The sequence below is a fragment of the Homarus americanus genome, unplaced genomic scaffold (assembly GCF_018991925.1).
Source record: "Homarus americanus isolate GMGI-L3 unplaced genomic scaffold, GMGI_Hamer_2.0 scaffold10152, whole genome shotgun sequence".
Classification (NCBI taxonomy): domain Eukaryota; kingdom Metazoa; phylum Arthropoda; class Malacostraca; order Decapoda; family Nephropidae; genus Homarus; species Homarus americanus.
In genome coordinates, this window is record NW_024741866.1 from 237,446 (window position 1) to 258,082 (window position 20,637).

Sequence of the window (20,637 nt, forward strand, 5' to 3'; positions counted from 1 at the left end):
TGAGTTTGAGAGTACTAATACCAACCAAGACGAGTACATGTTTTGCCATACATATATATATATATATATATATATATATATATATATATATATATATATATATATATATATATATATATATATATATATATATATATATATATATATATATATATATATATATATATATATATATATACATATACAGTATATATATATACATTACATACACACATATAGATATACATACACGAATACAAAGAAAATTTGAGTATACAGCCAAACCATTGGGATACTATACAGATGCATATTAATACATGATCACGTATACGTACTACCACCTGAGATCCCTCGCCCGAGAATTGCTGTTCCACACCACAACCGCATCCAGCCCATACGAGCACGAACTGATCGCTATAAGATCAGCCCAGTCCCAACCGTTGTAAAAATTATCAATAACTTGTAATAAACCAGTGTATTCACTCCCAGTAAATACTACTTTTTGTACTGTCACTATGTTGAAATGAACTGTAGTTTGAGCTTTTCCCCACCTAGTTATTATTTATCTTATTTGTATCACTTATATTACTTGTATATTATTTGTAAATCGAAACCCATTCCCCAATTATGTAACTGTATATTTTCAGCCTTCTGACTGCCATGCTCTTTCAATAAACCGATAATTATTATTATTATTATTATTATTAGATACAGATGTACATACATATACAGGTGTACACAGGTGAGATAACAGGTGTACACAGGTGAGATAACAGGTGTACACAGGTGAGATAGCAGGTGTGTGGCTGCGACCTTGGTAATATTCTTGGAATATATTAACCTAACCTGTTGTCCTTGTGGCCCTCCTCAACCTGCCACGCCCCTTCCCTCCCTCCCTCCCTCCCTCCCTCCCTCCTTCTCTGCCTCTCTCTCTCCAACCCTCCAGATTCCTCTACCCTCCCTCCCTACCTCCATCAATTCACTGGAGTCGGTGCAGCAAAGAATGACGAAAATGATTCCGGGACTTAGAAACCTTCCATATCAAGATAGATTAAAGAAACTAAACTTGTATTCCCTAGAAAGACGAAGAGTGCGGGGAGATATGATAGAAGTATTTAAGTAGGTGAAAGGAATCAATAAAGGAGATATAGGTAAAGTTCTTATAATATCCGAGCAGGATAGGACTCGTAGCAACGGATTTAAGTTGGATAAGTTTAGGTTTAGGAGGGAGATAGGAAGGAACTGGTTCACAAATAGGGTGGTGGACGAGTGGAACAAGCTTAGCAAATTTGTGGTAAGTGCTGGAATGCTGGAAAGTTTTAATAGGAGGCTGGATAGATTCATGGATGATAGAGAGTGGTAGTAACTCTCGACAGGAGCTGCCATGCACAGGCCAACCGGCCTATTGCAGACTCCTTATGTTCTCTCCCTCCAGCCATCCAAACTCCTCTCCTTCCATCATTCTAGCCCCCCCCCCTTCCAACCCTCCCTCCCTCCCTCCCTCCCTCCCTTCCTCCCCTGAAGCAAATTTTCCCTCTTATCGTTTTCTAATTAACTCCTGATTGACCTCATTTTCCTCTGAGATGAAATTTACTTCTCTCCTTCCCTTTCCTTCCATCCTTTCATTCTTCCCTTCATCTTCCTCCCATTCCTTCATTCCTTCCTCCCTTTTATCTCCCCCACCCCAACCCATCCACCCTCCCCACCTCTCCTCCTCCTTCCTCCACCCTCCCTCCCCTTCCTCCACCTCCCTCCCCACCACCCTCCCCTCCCCCTCCACCCTCCCCTGTCCCTCCCCTCCTTATCCCCCACCCTCACCACTCACCCACACATTGTTATGACGCTGTTACACGGACGATCTACCAGAAATATGCAACGCTCTCCTCCCCAGTACCTCACCCGGGGAGGAGGCAGAGACCAAACTTAGCGCCCCGTGGTAGGATCATGTGTTCCCTTCCTTCCTTCCCCCTCCTCCTTCCCCTCCTCCCCTTCTCCTTCTCCCCCCCTTCTCCTTCCTCCCTCCTCTCTCCTTCCTCCTCTCCCCTTCCTCCTCTACTCCCTCCCCCCCCCCCTCCCCTCCTCCCTCCTCCCTCCCATCACCAAGGAAGGGTATGACGACCTTTATGGAAGTTGCTGGTGATGTTATCGTTACACTCAATGCGTCAAAGGTCACCTGATGATGCTGCTGTCAGACACGTGGAGGTCATGTTGTGTTCCGTGTGTGTGTGTGTGTGTGTGTTAGAACATCCAAAATTTTAATTATGATTCATTACGCGAAAAGCCTGGCGGGGGGCGAAGAGGGGTGAGGAAGAAGGGGGAAGTGAGGAGGAGGAAGAAGACAGATAGACGGATCATCCTCACTGACAATTATTAACTAAGAGGATTATCGTCTAACTCACATCATCGATGGTCTTTTGTTTTTTGTTTAATATTATTTTTTTTACTCAGTGCATAAATTTGTTATTGTTTTTGTTTTGTTTTTGTAATTAGTGTTTTGTTATTACCTGTTGGGGGGAGGGGTGGGCGTGGTGTAGGTGTGGATGGTGGGCGTAGGTGTGTGGTGTGGTGAGGCGTGGTGTGGGATGGTGGGCGTGGTGTAGGTGTGTGGGATGGTGGGCGTGGTGTAGGTGTTGGATGGTGGGCGTGGTGTAGGTGTGGGATGGTGGGCGTGGTGTGGGTGTGGGATGGTGGGCGTGGTGTGGGTGTGGGATGGTGGGCGTGGGTGTGGTGTGGTGATGGTGGTGGGCGTGTGGTGTTGGGGTGGTGGGATGGTGGGCGTGGTGTAGGTGTTGGATGGTGGGCGTGGTGTGGGTGTGGGATGGTGGGCGTGGTGGGGTGTGTGGGCGTGGTGGGTGTTGGATGGTGGGCGTGGTGTGGGTGTGGGATGGTGGGCGTGGTGTAGGTGTGGGATGGTGGGCGTGGTGTGGGTGTGGGATGGTGGGCGTGTGTGGGTGTTGGTGGGCGCGGTGGTGTAGGATGGTGGGCGGTGTAGTGTTGGTGTTGGATGGTGGGCGTGGTGTAGGTGTGGGATGGTGGGCGTGGTGGGATGGTGATGGTGGGCGTGGTTTAGGTGTTGGATGGTGGTGTGATGGTGGACGTGGTGGGATGGTGGGCGTGGTGTGATGGTGGGCGTGGTGTGGTGTTGGATGGTGGGCGTGGTGTATGGTGGGCGTGGTGTTGGATGGTGGGCGTGGGTGTAGGTGTAGGATGGTGGGCGTGGTGTAGGTGTAGGATGGTGGGCGTGGTGTAGGTGTAGGATGGTGGGCGTGGTGTAGGTGTAGGATGGTGGGCGTGGTGTAGGTGTTGGATGGTGGGCGTGGTGGGTGTTCATCTTTAACACCGACCTCCCGCCTCGCCCGCCCTCTGTCTCATGTATAACACATAGCGCTGGGCCTTGGTCTTCCCAGGCTGGGCGAAGCGGGGTGAGAGCGAGAGGAGCGGGACTGTGATGGGGGCGGGCAATCCTGAAAGAGGCGGGGAGAGGTTGTGATTAGGGGCGGGGCAATCCTGAAAGAGAAGGGGAGGGGCTGGAATTGAGGGCGAGAGCAGGTCTCTGAAAGAGGCGGGAGAGGTTGTGATTGAGGGCAGGGCAATCCTGAAAGAGAGGGGCTGGGGTGAGGGCAGAGAGCAGGTCTGAAAGAGGCAGGAGAGGTTGTGATTTGATTGGAACATTGCTGGGAGGCTTCAGGGGAGGGTGGAGGAGGCTGTGTTGGGGGAGGAGGGAGGAAGACTGGTGGGGCCTTGGTGCTGGGGAGGCTTGGTGCTGTGGGGGCTTGGTGCTGGGGGCTTGGTGCTGGGGCTTGGTGCTGGGGGCTGGTGCTGGGGGGCTTGGTGCTGGGGGGCCTTGGTGCTGGGGAAGGCTTGGTGCTGGGGGCTTGATGCTGGGGGGGCTTGGTGCTGGGGGGCTTGGTGCTGGGGGGGCTTGGTTCTGGGGGGTGCTTGGTGCTGGGGGGAGAGCAATCCAAAGAACAGCTGACCCTGAGCTGTGCAAGTCCGGAAAAATACAAAAATATTTCAGGGATTTAGCCAGTCAGGGAAAAATATGATTCCAGGGCTGGTCAGGTCAGGGCAGGTGGGGTGGATAGGGGTAAGGGGGGTTAAGACAGGTTCAGGATAGGGAGGGATGGGGGATGGGTGGGGTAAGGGGGTGGGTTGAGATGTGTAAAGAAATGGAGGGAAGAGGGTAGGAAGATAGGTCAAGACAGGTTAAATTGGAGGTAGATTTGAGGCATTTCAGAGTGGGATGCTGTTTTTCTCACCTCCAATTAGCAGCATCCATCACCTCCAGGTAACAGCATCCATCACCTCAAAGCTTCAGGTAATAAACTCATTAGGCGTTCTTTAATTATCTCTGATGACTCCCTTTGTGTCTTACCTCTGTGTGTGTGTGTGTGTGTGTGTGGTTAGGTTAGGTTAGGTTAGGTTAGGTTAAGATAAATGTGTCACCTTCTTTCAGTCACATAATTATTAATCAAGAAAAAATAACTCGCTCGCTTGTCACTGATGGAAGGTGAGGGAGGGACGAAGAGAAGGGGGGATGGAGGGTGTGAGGGAGAGAAGGAGGGAAGGAGTAAGGGAGAGTGGGAGAGAAGGTATCAGAGAAGGAGGGAGGGACGCAAGAAGTGAAGGACTGAGAGAAGGAGAGAAGGAAGGAAAAAGGAGGCAACAGATACCTTTAACATTTCAGTTCTTGTTTCCTGAATGACGTCACACACAAATATAGACAGGGACAAGTTCTTCTACATCCCAAAGCTCATAAGTCTAGCCTGTTCACCTTACTAATTAATACACTCACCTGTTCACCTCATAAGTCTAGCCTGTTCACCTTACTAATTAATACACTCACCTGTTCATCTCATAAGTCTCACCTGTTCACCTGACTCATTAATACACTCACCTGTTCACCTGACTCATTAATACACTCACCTGTTCACCTTACTAATTAATACACTCACCTGTTCACCTCATAAGTCTAGCCTGTTCACCTTACTAATTAATACACTCACCTGTTCGCCTCATACGTCTAACCTGTTCACCTGACTCATTAATACACTCACCTGTTCGCCTCATAAGTCTAACCTGTTCACCTGACTCATTAATACACTCACCTGTTCACCTCATAAGTCTAACCTGTTCACCTCTTAAGTCTCACCTGTTCACCTGACTCATTAATACACTCACCTGTTCGCCTCATAAGTCTAACCTGTTCACCTGACTCATTAATACACTCACCTGTTCACCTCATAAGTCTAACCTGTTCACCTCTTAAGTCTCACCTGTTCACCTGACTCATTAATACACTCTCCTGTTTGGGGGTTTCTCCCGCGTTAAGTAGTCAGTTACCTGAAACCTTGAGGACAGGTAATAACTGAACATGACCTAACTGTTTCTAACTGATTAATCTCTTGTGAATATTTAACTTAATCTAATTTTAAGGTCGTGTAGTTAGTAAATGTGATCTAACCTAACCTAACCTAACCTAACCTAACCTAACCTAACCTAACCTAACCTAACCTAACTTAACTTTTGCCTTCAGCTGTGAACTAATCCTTCCTTATCCCTGAGTGGCCAAACCTTCTCAAACTGAGTTAAACTAAACTAAACTTCGATTAAGATCAACACTGTTCACCCAAGCATTTAAATGTAAGTCTGAGTTAGGAGGAATATTTGTCGTGAGGCTCTGTGAGTGAGGCTCCCCACGCAGCCTAGGGGGAAATTTCTTACTTTGATGTCCAAACTTTACAAAGGTCACCCGTGAGAAATTTATATCGATACTGGCAGGGTAGCGAGTAGATACACACACACACACACATACACACACACACACACACACGGACGTACACACACACACACACACACACACACACACACACACACACACACAGGTCACCAGAAGGTACTCGTGTGTGACATTACAACTTTCTCCGATCCAGTAGTGTCGTGTTTTCTCTCCCTCATGCCCTTTCTCTTCAGCTTTCTCTCACCCTTCCACTGCCTTCCCTTCCTCTCTCTCTCACTTAGTTCCCCTCCTCCCCCTCTACTCCCTCCTAACTACCCTCTACCCCCACACCTCCACATCCCTCCTCCTCTTCCTTTCCCACTCCTCACCTCCCTTCCACACTCCACCCCTCTCTCCTCTCCCCACTCACCACTCCTCCCCTAGGCGTCACTGTACGCAGGAGTGGGTCAGCGTCAGAGCTCTTAAGCGTAACTCTTTTGTTATGTTCCTTTTCTTAAGAAGTCCTGGAGAAAGACAAGAGGAGAGGGACTGAAATAATGAGTGGGAGTGAGAGGGGGAGTGAGTGTGAGAGGGAGAGTAGATGAGAGAGTAAAAGGAAGGGTGGAACAGTAAGTGGGAGAGTAAAGGAGATGGGATGGAGGAATGGGAAAGAGAATAGCAGGGCTGTGGAGTCGAAGACAAAACCTTCGACTCCGACTCCTCAAATTTTTATGCTTCCGACTCCGACTCCTTGGCGTATTTGTAACAACTATTTTTACCATCCTAATTGTAATTTGTATGTTGTAACCTGCATAGGTAAAAAGTAAAACACCGTGGCTATACTGCTACAGCTTTATTAATGATCTGGACGATATTTAAGAACTACAAAAAGATGATAGGCTTGACTTTCAAAGTTTCAATCAAAAGAAAAATAAATTTATTAAGAATTCAAGATATTAACTAGAAAACACCATTTACATGTATATCTAAAAGTTCGATCTCAGCATATGAATTTTGTTTAAGCTCATAATCTGATGTGGATCTAAATGATGATCCTACAATTCCTTTTAAAGTAAAGTTATATATTTATGTACATTAAAGAAATGAATACCTTATTAAGGAAAATGGATAAACCTTACATGATTAAGTTATTAAATTAAATTTGCCTTAATCTCACCAAAAACAGGTTGTAGCTAATTGTTTTGTAGCTGAGAGCCTCTGTGCAGTTTTCAACGAAACAAAATTTGATATAATTCAAAATTTCAAATGGTAAAGAAGAGACTATCGTCCAAAATTATAGTGCTATACTGTGCCTGCTACAATAAATTCATAATAATGCTTATAAAATGGAAATAAATTCTTTTAATAATTTAAGAAAATTAGTGGGATCAGTGGAATCACTGCAATGAATATGCCTGAGTTCATATATTTGTTCTTAGGAACAGAATAGCTTCAGTCGGAGTCGGAGTCTGGACAATTTTACCGACTCCGACTCCACAAGCCGAAATTTCCTCCGACTCCTCGACTCCGACTCCGACTCCACAGCCCTGATATTAGGTACTCCTGAATGTGCTGCTTAAGGATCTGTTAACCAAAATTTGATATCTTGATTATAACTTGTTCAAATGGCTTTTAGAAAATGTTCAAATGATTTTTAGAATATTTTAATTACTTTTGCAATGCTAATTACTCGCCACTTATGGGTTTTCGAGGTCATTTCTTGGTGCTTGTGTATTATTCTGGATGTACTTAAATAGTTAGGCACATTAAATTTTAGTTCAGAGAGAAAACGTATTTTTGGCAAAAAATCCTTTAAGGCTATAGACTTACAATTTTCGTCATTTCGGCCAAAAAATGGATTTTGTTCAAAATTTCAGTATAGGTACTCCTGAATGTGCTGCTTAAGGATCTGTTAACCAAAATTTGATATCTTGATTATAACTTGTTCAAATGGCTTTTAGAAAATGTTCAAATGATTTTTAGAATATTTTAATTACTTTTGCAATGCTAATTACTCGCCACTTATGGGTTTTCGAGGTCATTTCTTGGTGCTTGTGTATTATTCTGGATGTACTTAAATAGTTAGGCACATTAAATTTTAGTTCAGAGAGAAAACGTATTTTCGGCCAAAAAATGGATTTTGTTCAAAATTTCAGTATAGGTATTCTCAGAATAGGACAGTGTGAGAGAAAGGCATTCCAAGTCGACTCAGCAATATAGAGCTAACCCACAAAGGCCCAGGCTCCCCTAATCACCTCACCAGAGTATCAATTACTCTCTCTTGACCCAACTACCCGAGGCCTTGTTATTATGGAGACGAGACGATTCGGTAAGGTCGAATATCCTGTCCCGATTAACCGAGATATGACCCCTAAATACCCTTACAAATGGTCTGTTTTATTTTTTTTTGCCTATTTTTGTACCTACTGGATTTTTTCCCTATCTGCTGGACTTTTTCCATGTCTATTAATTTTTTCCCTACCTACTGTGTTTTTTCCTACCCACTTGTTTTTTCCCTACCCACTTGTTTTTTCCCTACCCGCTTGTTTTTTCCCCTATCAATTATAAGTTTTCCCTAACTCTGTAGACTTTTTTCCCCTACCCATCTGAATTTTTCCCCACCCAACAAACATTTTTTACCCCACCACTTAAATTTATTTCTCTTACCCACTTGAAAAATTTTTTCTATCAGTTTCCTCTCCTAGATACAATTATTCCTCCCACTATTACCGGCTGCCTCGTCCAACTGAGGTGCTTCAATACCTCACCGCCACAGAGAGAATATTAAATTTTCCTTCTCACATTAGAGACAACCTCGCGCACCGGGAAATTGGCGGGGGATTTTTTTCGAGAATTAGGGAATTTTTTTGGTGGTTCTTATTTAATGTTATTCTTGTTGTTGTTGTTTTTTGTTCTTGGTTTAGTTGTTTTATTATTATTATTATTATTATTATTATTATTATTATTATTATTATTATTATTATTATTATTATTATTTATCATCAGGTGTATTTATATAGCGTTTAAATATATCAGTTACGTGATATAATTATAATAGTTGAAATACTTTTGTTTTACACTAAACTTTTCCCAATAAAGTAAAACTATCAATGATATTTTAAGAAAGTATTTAATATATAGTTTAAGTGTTTGTAATCATGAGTTATATTTACCCTCAAAAAAAGTTTAAATAGTTTTTCTATCTATTTAATCTTTACAAAGTTTATATAATTTCGTTTCCTTTTTCATGTTAGGTGATACTTTATTATATCCAAAGTATATAAAGTTTCTATATTTTTTAGTCTAACTTTTAGTATATTTTTCACACACTTATTAATTTGGTCAGTAATAGTTTGCTATATTTTAATGGTAGTGTTTATTACGTACTGTTTAATGTGATAATATGTGGCGATATTAATGGCCTTCAATTTACATATTTTGCCCTCAATAATTTTGCAACGCTACAGGATTTATATGGGTGTAATTTATTTTGTATTATGTAGTTTTTGTTGTTGTCTATTTTCTGTATTTTTGGGTTTTTTGTTATTGTTTTTGTTTATTTGTTATTTGTTATTGTTTATTATTATTATTGTTATTATTCGTGTTCATGAGTTAAAAAGACTGAGGTATTTTTGGGTGTATCAAGGGACACTGCTTAATTGCTCCGCCGCCATCACAGTTTAATGTCCTCTTGTTCCTGTGTCCAAATGTCCTTCAAGCCGATGTGTTTTGAGTTTTATTTTGGTGTTTGTGTGTTTGTGAGAGAGAGAGAGAGAGAGACATCAATACCCCCATCATGTGATGCTGTAACAAGTACAAACATCAACAAACATGACGTCATAAGCATCAACATCAACAAACATGACGTCACAAACATCAACATCACCACCCAATTGAAAAAAAAAATCATAAAAAAAACAAATGAGTATCGCATAAAATTCCCTGAATGCCGCCATAAATTGCCAACGTTTATTTTCGCTACCAATTCAATCAAATATTCATTAATTTCCGCCATCATAAACAAATATTAAACTCATTATTTTCACAAGAACTTAAAATAGCGTCCAGGAATCCGTAATATACCAGAGGTGTGAGCGAGGGTGCATGTATACGTATGATACTGCAGTGATTTGAGCCTTAGGGGAAGCGTTTGTTTACATGGGGACGGCGAGAGTGTTAGAACGCTTGCCTCTGATGCTTATAATCAAGGGGTTAAATGTTGGTATGTTAAATCTTACGTCTTCAAGGGTGAGTAAGAGATATTGATGATGATGATGAAAGGGAGATATTGATAGTAATAATAATGAAATATGATGATGGTGATACTATGATAATAACAATGAATAATATTAGCAATGAAAAGTATAATGATGAATTGATGATAATAATAGCCTAATAATATAAACTGCAACAACAACGACAACAACAACAACAACTACAACAACACAAAAACTACAGCAACAACAACAACAACACAACAACAACAACACAAAAACTACAACAACACAATAAGCTTTTTTGAGGGTGCGTCCTGGGGGGAGGCACGACTGGTGTCTGTTGCTTTTAACATGATTGGACGAGAGTGTGTGTGTGTGTCAGCCCGACAATGGTACAGGGCTTATGACATATCCGGGAGGAGGAGGAGAGAGGAAGGAAGAAGAGGAGAGAGAGTGTCCTCGCTCTCCTACACCACTCACATCTGTCTCCCCTCACACGTCCTCCCATTCTCACCCCTCCCTCACCCCCCCACTCACACCCCTACTCGCCACGCTTCAGTACACCACTCTCCTTCCCGCTTGTCATTCTGCTTCACTTACATTCTCATTTCCTCCTCTCATTCCTCTCCCTCACGTCTCCACTCACTTTCTCTGTTCCACTGCTTCTCCCCTCACTCCCCACCCCGGACCCCCACCCCCGAGCCTTACGTTTCCTCCTTTCCCCTCACCTCACTCCTCTCCATACCACACGTTCCACACACACACACACCAGCGGTCACAATTATCACACCTTGGTCAGGCAATTTAACAGACGTAATGGTGGCGATGGTGGTAGTGAGAGTGGTTAGTGGTGGTGGTTGATGATGATGGTGGTAGTGGTGGTAATAATATAGGAAGTTTGATTCCTCGCCACGTGTGTTGTTCCTGGTGACACACACACACACACACACACACACACACACACACACACAGGACTCTGGTAGCTCACTCCTTTATGCTCCGGGAGTTCAGTAAATTCCCTCCTTTGATCTTCAGCCGTGCCAGTGCCAGCCCAAGCAATCAGGAGCGTCTGGCGTTCACGTGTACGGGGAACTTTTGACAAGATATTATTTGTTATTGTTTTGACCGAGAATTATGTTGTTGTTCTGTGTGTGTGTGTGTGTGTGTGTGTGTGTGTGTGTGCTGATGAATAACATATATATATTGTACACACGTTGAGGTAATCTGTCACTGTAATTGGCTATCTATCTATCTATGTGTCTGTCTGTCTGTCTGTCTGTCTAACTATCAACCTATCTGTCTACAACGTAATAAGAGAGATAAGACAGACAGACAGACAGAGGGAGACAAAGACAGAGACAGACAGAGGAAATATCAACATTCAGTGGGACTAGGGAACTATTATTGTCCTTATGAAAAAAACAAGATTCAGTGGTATAAAGTGCTTTTGTGTGAGTCATTATCGACAAGTGGAGACCCTAACACCCCTCATTGTAATTAGGTCCTCTCTCTCTCTCTCTCTCTCTCTCGTTTTAAGTGGAGGGAAGATAAAGAGGAAGAGAGGGTGGGGAGAAGAGTAAGAGAGTGAGTGGGAGAGATAAAGGAGGAGAGGGAGAGGGATAGAGAAAGGGGAGATAGATAGAGAGAGGGGGAAGGGAGAGAGATAGAGAGAGGGGAGAGAGATAGAGAGGGACAGGAGAAAGATAGAGGGGAGGGGAAGATAGAGGGGAGGGAGAAGATAGAGAGGGAGGAGGGATAGAGAGAGGAAGAGGGATAGAGAGGGAGAGGGAGAGGGATAGAGAGAGGGAAGAGGGATAGAGGGGGAGACAATATTTATCTCCCCGGCAGCTCTTAAATGTATTATTTCTGGATCATCAGCATAAACAGCAAAAGGGAGGTGAGGAGGAGGGGGAGAGGTGAGGAGGAGGAGGGAGAGGTGAGGAGGGAGGGAGGGGAGGTGAGGAGGAAGAGGTGTGAGGTGAGGAAGAGGAGGGAGAGGTGAGGAGGAGGAGGTGTGAGGTGAGGAGGAGGAGGGGAGAGGTGAGGAGGAGGAGGGGAGAGGTGAGGGTGGATGAAGGGAAGAGGTGAAGGGTGACGGGAGTGCTTGTTATCAATAAGAAGAAGAAGAAGAAGACCAATCGTAATAATAATAATATAATAATTAATAACAACAAAAATAATAGCAATAACAATAATAATAACAACAGTAACAATAATAACAACAATAGTAATAACATTAATATTAACAGCCATCATCTCTCTCCTCCACAGCAACATGGGGCTGGACTGCGGGACAGCGTTCGCCAAGTACCTGTTATGTTTCTTCAACTTCATCTTCTTCGTGAGTATTGTGTTAAAACTTACCTAAGCTTACCTAAGCTTAACTAGAGTTACCTAGAGTTACTGAAGCTTACCTAGAGTTACCTAAACTAATCTAAATTTACCTAGAGTTACCTAAAGTTACCTAGAGCTAACTAAGCTTACCTAAACTTACCTAAGCTTAACTAGAGTTACCTAAAGTTAGACCTAAACTTACCTAACCTTACCTAGAGTTACTGAAGCTTACCTAGAGTTACCTAAACTAACCTAATTTTACCTAGAGTTACCCAAGCTTACCTAAACTTGCCTAAACCTACCTAAAAGGGGAAGGGGAAGAGAAAGAGGAGTAGGAAGATGAAGAAGAATAAGAAGAGGAGGAGGAGGAGGAGGAGGAGGAGAAGGAAGGAAGGGAGAGGCACATGTGCGTCTGAACAATCTTTCCTACCGATCGACAGAACACAGACATACAGACTGACAAACAAACCTGCCGATACCAGGAAGCCGATTTTACCACCACAGCGACCAGGGGAAAAAACTCAGAACGCTTTCATTTCTTTCCCGATAACGTCGATAAGTCTTGTTAAGTGATGCTGAGGGAGGGGGAGAAGGAGGAGGGAAGGAAGGATGGAGGAATGGAAGAAGAAGGGAAGGAAGGAAGGGAGGGAGTGGAAGAAGGTGGTGGAGGGAGAGGGAAGGAAGGGGGAAAGAATCGAAAGACGGAGGAAGAAAGAGGGGGTGAGGGACTGAAGGAAGTTAACTACTGCTTTTTCTAGATCAAGGAAAGAGAGAGAGAGAGAGAGGGGAAAGACAGAGACAGAATTGAAAAGAAAGGGAATGAAGAAGGAAAGAAGAGAAAATGAACAGGTGAGATGAAAGGGAAGGGACACACGAGGAAGATAAACAATGGGACAGTCTTAGTGTGGACTCGGTCGATAGGAGAGGAGGGAAGGGAAGGGAAGGGAAGGGGCAATGAGTGCATCAAGTTGGGGACAAATCTGAGTAGAAGAAAAAAAAATCGGAAAAAAATTATAGCATTTTATTCAACTTTTCCTTCACAATTTCTTTCCACATCACTATTATTATTAGTTTTTATTTGTTTTATTCAAGTTTATTGTATTTTTGTATTGTTTGTTTTTTGTTTTTGTTTAGTTGTTGATTTTTCTGTGTTTGTCGAGAATGTACAAAAGTTCAGATGTGACAGTTCAACTTGTACCTGCTGACGCCATCACTCTTTGATTCCTACCAGTTCCTTCAGGCGTGAAATTTAATCCCTTTCGCGGTCGACCAGAGAGACCCAGTAGCCCCGACCAGACTGACCCAGTAGCCTCGACCAGAGAGACCCAGTAGCCTCGACCAGACTGACCCAGTAGCCTCGACCAGAGAGACCCAGTAGCCTCGACCAGACTGACCCAGTAGCCTGGACCAGAGAGACCCAGTAGCCAAGACCAAAGAGTCCCAGTAGCCTCGACTAAAGAGACCCACGAGCCTCGACCAGAGTGACCCACTAGCCTCGACCAGTAGCCTCGACCAATAGCCACTCACACTCTCAACATATTTCATCCAGACATCCAGAATAATTCCACTAATGGCCGCCTCGGTGTACAACGTCAGAAATGTACACGCCTAAAAATTACACTTTATACCTATGGCAAGAATTTCAATTGTTTTCATTCCATTTCAGATTATTTAGTTACCGGGTGAATGTTGTTTGTTGTTGTTGTTGTTTGTTTGTTTGTTTGTTTGTTTGTTTGTTGTTGAGGTTGAGTGGTAAATTAAATCTTTTTTTTTATAATTGTTTATTTAGTTTCTTTGTTGTTTTTATTTTTGAGGGGAAATTGTTTGGGTTTTGTTGTTTGGTTGGTGGTTTGTGTGTGTGTGTGTCTCTCTCTCTCTCTCTCTCTCTCTCTCTTCTTGTGCCATCTAGTTCAACTCTTACTCCAACAACACAGACACTTTTTCCCTTTCCTCCTCCTCCTCTTTTCCTCCTCCTTGTTCTCTTCTTCCTCCACCTCCTTCTCTTCTTCCTCCTCCTTGTTCTCTTCTTCCTCCTCATTTTCCTCTTTTCTCCCCCATCTATACACGTCCTTCCACCATCTTCTCCCTCACTTTCCTCCACCCTTCTCTCCTCTCCTTCATCCTCCTCCTCCACCCTTCTTCTCTCCTCCCCCAAACCCTCTATTAGCTTCCTTACTTCCTCACCATTCTCCACCTCTATCTCTTTCTTCCCTCATTTCCTCCCACTCTCCTTCTCCCTCACTTTAACCTCTCCTCGTCTCTCCTACTCATTATCCTTTATATACCTAACTTCCTTTTCCATCCTTTCCCCTCTCCCCTTCCTTCCTCTCCTGTCGTTTTCCCTTTTATCCTCCTCCTCCTCCTCTTCCTCCCCTCCTCTTCTTCCTCCTCTTCTCCTCCTCCTGTGTCCTCCAGTCTTAAAGGTGATGTTAGGTCAGGTATATAGGACAGGAACACACCCCTCCCACCCTTCCCACCTCTCCCACTCTCCCTCCCAGGCATCCCCACCAAACTCAATCACGACACAGCAAGATTAAACCCACAATATATATATTTTTTGTCCCCCTAGAGTCTCCCCTGAAATAGAAAATGCACGATTTATACTCAGGTTCACTGGGGGGGAAAAAATAAAGTGTTTCATGATCGTGTTTCCTATAAATCAGAACAGCATTATTTAGGTGTTTTGTTGAAAGTAAAGCGGGAGGGAAAAAAAAAACATCTGTCATTTGCATATGTGGATTTCCATATTTTAAAGCAGTGAAGTTTCCCCTGAAAAAGAAAATGTTTGGGTAATATTGATGCTGACTGCTGCAGGAAATGTATTTATTTCTGATATTATAACAAAAACAAAATACAACATTATTATTAAGTGTTTGACTGAAAACAATAGAAAAACATAAAGTAATTTGCATATGTTAATTATAGTATTTATTAGTAAGGTCATCCCCTGATAGAGAAAACACGTTATTGATAACTATATTCCTGGAAATTAGAGTATTAACTGCATATAATTCACAGAGAACAGTTTAATTATTATTATTATTATTATTATTATTATTATTATTATTATTATTATTATTATTATTATTATTATTGACTATTCAATTAATGTCAAAAAATAATAACTTTGTATGTGAATCCCTACATTTTTGATTAAGTCCCCTACCTAAAAGAAAATAAATGTTTATTACTGATATTCCCTTAGAAAAGAAAAGTGTGTGTCTGTGTGTGTGTGTGTGTGTGTGTGTGTGTGTGTGTGTGTGTGTGTGTGTATGCTAATATTTTTTGGTTCAGTTTCCCCTAAAAAAATTAAATGTTTGTATTAATACTTGTGTCACCTGGGATAACAATTGTGTTTACATTTCCTGAATAACAAAGATATTATTGTTTGTTTGTTTAGCTGAACGTGACAAAAACAAATGAATAGGTATACATGTGTCCATTTTAAAACGATATTATTATTATTATTATTATTATTATTATTATTATTATTATTATTATTATTATTATTATAGGATTTTCCTTTTATTCTGTTTCATTAAGGTATTTTCTTTGTTTTAATCATCAGCCACGAACCCGACTCCAAACCCGAACCCGAACCCGACTCCAAACCCGAACCCGAACCCGAACCCAAATCCAACTCCAACACCGGGGTTAATTTGATCACCAATATAACACGACTTTTCACCATCATCTACTTTCATATTCAACAGAAGCGTAACACCAATCATCCAGTATTTTTTTTCTTTTTTTCGTGAGATGAAATAAAAAAAATGACGCGTGTAATTTTTGCCTTTTGTTGCAATATTGCATGACAGTGTGTGAGTGTGTGTGTGTGTGTGTGTGTGTGTGTGTGTGTGTGTGTGTGTGTGTGTGTATTATTGCGTTATTTTTTACTAATCCTACATGATCAGGTTATTTTTTTATCTGAAATTCAATATCATTTTTGGGGGTTAGTTTTTGTGTGTAGGTTTCAATGTAGACTTATCTATCTATCAATCTATCTATCTATCTATCTATCTATCTATCTATCTATCTATCTATCTATCTATCTATCTATCTATCTATCTATCTATCTATCTATCTATCTAATCTTATCTGTCTGTGTCTGTCTGTCTCATCAAGGAGTAAAGAAACATCAAAGAAATGAAGGATGACGTAAACAGCATTGATGACGTAAACAGCATTGATGACGTAAACAGCATTGATGACGTAAACAGCATTGATGACGTAAACAGCATTGATGACGTAAACAGCATTGATGACATAAACAGCATTGATGACGTAAACATACAATAGGGCCTTAACTACCGCTTACAACCCATTAAGTTTATCGCTTGCATGTAATACCAGGGGAGACCTACACACACACACACACACACACACACACACACACAAGGTGACACCACATTTACGATACATTCTAAAAGGACTTTACAATTTCACTAAAAGTTCTCCATCTTTCAGAATATACATATGAATAAATCCCTTAGGACAAAAAATCATCGTAAGGTATTTTTTTTTTCACTTAAGGGATACATATGAATACTCTCACCCAGGATATACAGGGGTCGTAAGTTTGGCTTTACGTTCTGAGTATGCATGTGTATTATTCTCTAAAGGCATGATATTGTATGATTTTTCCCAAGGGCAGGATATACATATGAATAGTTTCACTTAGTGTATTTATTCAGAGTAAGATTTTTTTGCATTCTGGGTACAGTTGGAAATAATTTAACCTAACCTAACCTAGCCAAACCCAACCCCACCCCCCACCCCACCCCACCCCACCCCATTCCTCATACACGTGTGGCCTCGGGAATGAACGAATCATACACACATATACACAGGCTCTTAAGCTCATACAGGCCCACGTCTTGTATGGGGATTTTATACAACGCCATAAAGCTGGTTGTATGATTTATATCACTCTTAGAGGAACGAGGTGGTGAGCGCCATTACCCCGGGAGAGAGAGTGTTATGGCGTTAGTGGCCGACCATTCACAGTGGATGGTATATTGTGTGTGTGTGTGTGTGTGTGTGTGTGTGTGTGTGTGTGTGTGTGTGTGTGTGTGTGTGTGTGTGTGTGTGTGATGTACGTTTGTGTATGTTATCACGGATGTCACTCCCCTTCCCTCCTTCACTCCTTCTCATCTCCTCACTCCTTCTCTCCCTCAATCTCCTACACTCCCTCTTTTCTCTTCAATGCCATTACCTCATTTCCCCAACAGAACCCCTCTCTTCCTCCAACTTCACCTCTACCCACCCAACCCCACCTACCTCCACCCTCCCTACTACCTCCACCCATCCCCACCCCCCTCTCCCTCTTACTGGGGGTCATCTATAACAGCCTTTGAGAAATACTGAACTGTTTTCGCTGCCTTCCAAGTCCTGTGTTTTTCCGAGGTAATTGTACTACAAATATTAGCACCGCCTCTCCTCCTCCTCCTCCTCCTCTTCCTCTTCCTCTTCCTCCTCCTTATCCGCTTCATCGTCTTCTTCCTCCTGCTGCTCCTGGATTTTCTCGTTATTATATTCTTTGGGGGTTTTGGTGCGGCAGGGAAAAGGAAGTTTCCATTTTCCCCAGCACCGACGACCTCTGGGGAATTTTGTGTTTTTCAGCACCGACATCTACTAGGGAATTTTGCGCGGTGGATTCAAGCACCTGATATGTACTAGGGATTTTTCGTTTTTTTCAGTATCTAACATAGACATAGTATATGACGCTTCCAATGTTGACGTTTTTCTACCATATCGCGACAAATCCGGATCGAGGCCTGACGTCACACTCTCCCCCCTGGATTCTCAATGATTCATACGAGGTTATTTTATACTCCGCCATTCATATAGAAGAGGTATATAGTGTTACCCTCTATCTGTCTATCCATACGAGTTTACGAACCTACGAGCCGTGTTTTCCTCATGCACCGTTTGTCCAGACAGCCATGTTAGTTTACAAGGTCGTAACTATTAACGAGTACTGCACCAGACAACAGGGACACGATAGATAATGTTTTGATTTTGAATTCGGTTAAAATATTCGGTTAACTTTCGGGTTTATGTTAATTTGGGTTGAATATATGGTTAACTTTAAGGTTTATGTTAAATTTAAGTGGTTAAACTTTGCCTTGCTGTTACTTTTGGTTAAATATTCGGTTAACTTTGAGGTTTATGTTAGTTTGGGTTAAGAATTCGGTTAACTTTGAGATTTATGTTATCTTTAAGTGGTCAATCTTTAACATATAGTCGTTAACCACTTCACTATGGGGACACCACTTTCAACTTATTTATTTGGCTAATGTTAAATGTGTTATTCCCTAAAAAACAAAACCGATACAAATATTCCCCAAAACCGATTAAATTATTTCCCTAGAACCGAAACTAATACAAATATCCCCCTTAACAGAGACAATTACTATTATTCCCTAAAACCGATACAAATATTTCCAAAACCGATTCTATTACATATTTTCGTTTTCTTTTTTAATTTCATCTCAGAAGTTGCAGCACAAGTCTTCCTGAGAACTCCCACGGGGTAAAAGTTTGCTTTGTTGTTATAGTTTTGTGTTAGATGTGGAAGGTCATAATTCCCGCCAACCAATACATTTATTTTGGTCGGTTGTGATTCTTTCCCTCCAGACTCTTTCCTTGTGGATTGTTTTTGTTATTGTTTGCTATTGTGGGGGAGATTGGAGAGGTGTTGGGGAGGTGTTGGAGAGGTGTGGGGGAGATTGGGAAGTGTGGGGACATGTTGGAGAAGTGGAGGGGAGGGGTGGGGGAGGTGCTAGAGAGGGGCAGGGAGGGGGCGCCTGCAGCATCCCGTGACAGAGGTCAAATGGGACAATTGTGATGTTATGGTCATGAACCCCTCACTCTCCCTCACCCCCCTCAATCTCCCGCGCTCTCCCTCACTCTCTCTCACTCCATTTCACTCTCCCTCACTCTCCCTCACCTCTTTATTCTGCCACTCTCCTACCCTCTCATTCTGCCTGACCCAAGACCTCCCTAACACCTTCCAACATCTTCCAGTCGACTCCCCCAGCACTCCAACACCTCTCCAACACCTCTCCAACACCTCTCCAACACCTCCCCAGCACCTCCAACACCTCCCTAACACCCCCCTACACCTCTCCAACACCCCCAACACCTCTCCAACGCCACCATTTCGTGTCAGTGGTTCGTTTCGTGTGCGACAAGTAACACAAAGGTGAGAGTCGCTGATTGACCCACGCCAGGGGAGAGAGAGAGAGAGAGAGAGAGAGTAATATCGAATAGGAGTGTTATGAGAGGCTAATGTTGTCTCATCAACACGACCAAGAAAGTGAGAGCTGGAGCACTGCCCAGCTATGATGAATAACAATGAACCAGGGAGGGAGAGGTTAGGTTTGGTTAGGTTAGGTTAGGTTAGGTTGGTTCCTTTTCCTTGTCTAATCTTCTTCTTTTCCTCCTCTTCCTCCTCTTCCTCATCCAGCCTCCTCCTCCTCCTACCCCTCCCCCTCCCCTCCTCCTCCTCCTCCTCCAATTCTTCTTCCTCTTCCTGCCTCATTTGTTATTCAAGACCGCCCAACATTGCCACGCCGTGACTGTTAATTCCGTCTCGTGGTTGAAAGTCGGGATAACCAAATTAACTGACGGTCTGTGCTACTTGAGGGTGCTACTTGACGTTCCTGCTACTTGGGAGGTGGGGGGGGTCGTTTGTGTTACTTGTCCTTGTCACGTACACTCACTCTTACTGGGGGGTGCTACTTTAGGTTCGTGCTACTTGGGGGGTGGTGGGGCTATGTTACTTGTCCTTGTCACGTACACTCGCTCTTGCCACATACATTTGTCATTGTCACACACACTTGTCTTTATCAAGTACACTCGTCCTTGTACACAATATATTTGAACAAGCGGATGTAATTTCTCGGAAGCCAAGATTATTTATCCCTCTTGTGTCATCTCTCTGTCACGGAGCGTAGGAGAGAGAGAGAGGGAGAGGGAGAAACACAAACAGACAAATAAACATAGAAACACAAAGAAACAAAACAAAACCACAAAACACAGAACCATCGGAAAAAAAATCATCCAATCCTTAACGCACAACGAACCTAAATTCCCTCCTCTTCCCCCCCTCCTCCTCCCCGCCTCCTCCTCCTCCTCCTCCTCCTCCTCCTCCTCCTCCTCCTCCTCCTCCTCCTCCTCCTCCTCCCTCCTCCCTCCTCCTCCCTTCCTTCCTCCTCCTCCTCCTCCTCCTCTGTGTTTATCCCATTACGACTCACATTATTAGCAGGACGAGCGTGTGAACCTGAGTGCATAAGACAATTAAACTCAGGCCCAGGGATTATGACTGAGATGAGGATTATTGGAGGATCCGTTCATGACCTTCGTGTGTGTGTGTGTGTGTGT

At 42.9% G+C, this 20,637-nt stretch overlaps 1 protein-coding gene across 3 annotated transcripts in view; it reads left to right on the forward strand.

Annotated features, from left to right (window-relative positions):
• LOC121876047 (tetraspanin-18-like) overlaps window positions 1-20,637 on the forward strand; it is a gene marked incomplete at its 3' end in the record, with an annotated part of 116,363 nt that overhangs the window by 80,002 nt on the left and 15,724 nt on the right. For all 3 annotated transcript variants that reach the window (XM_042380929.1, XM_042380928.1, XM_042380927.1), the window contains 1 exon segment: window positions 12,187-12,256. In XM_042380929.1, the coding sequence (XP_042236863.1) occupies window positions 12,191-12,256 (66 nt within the window).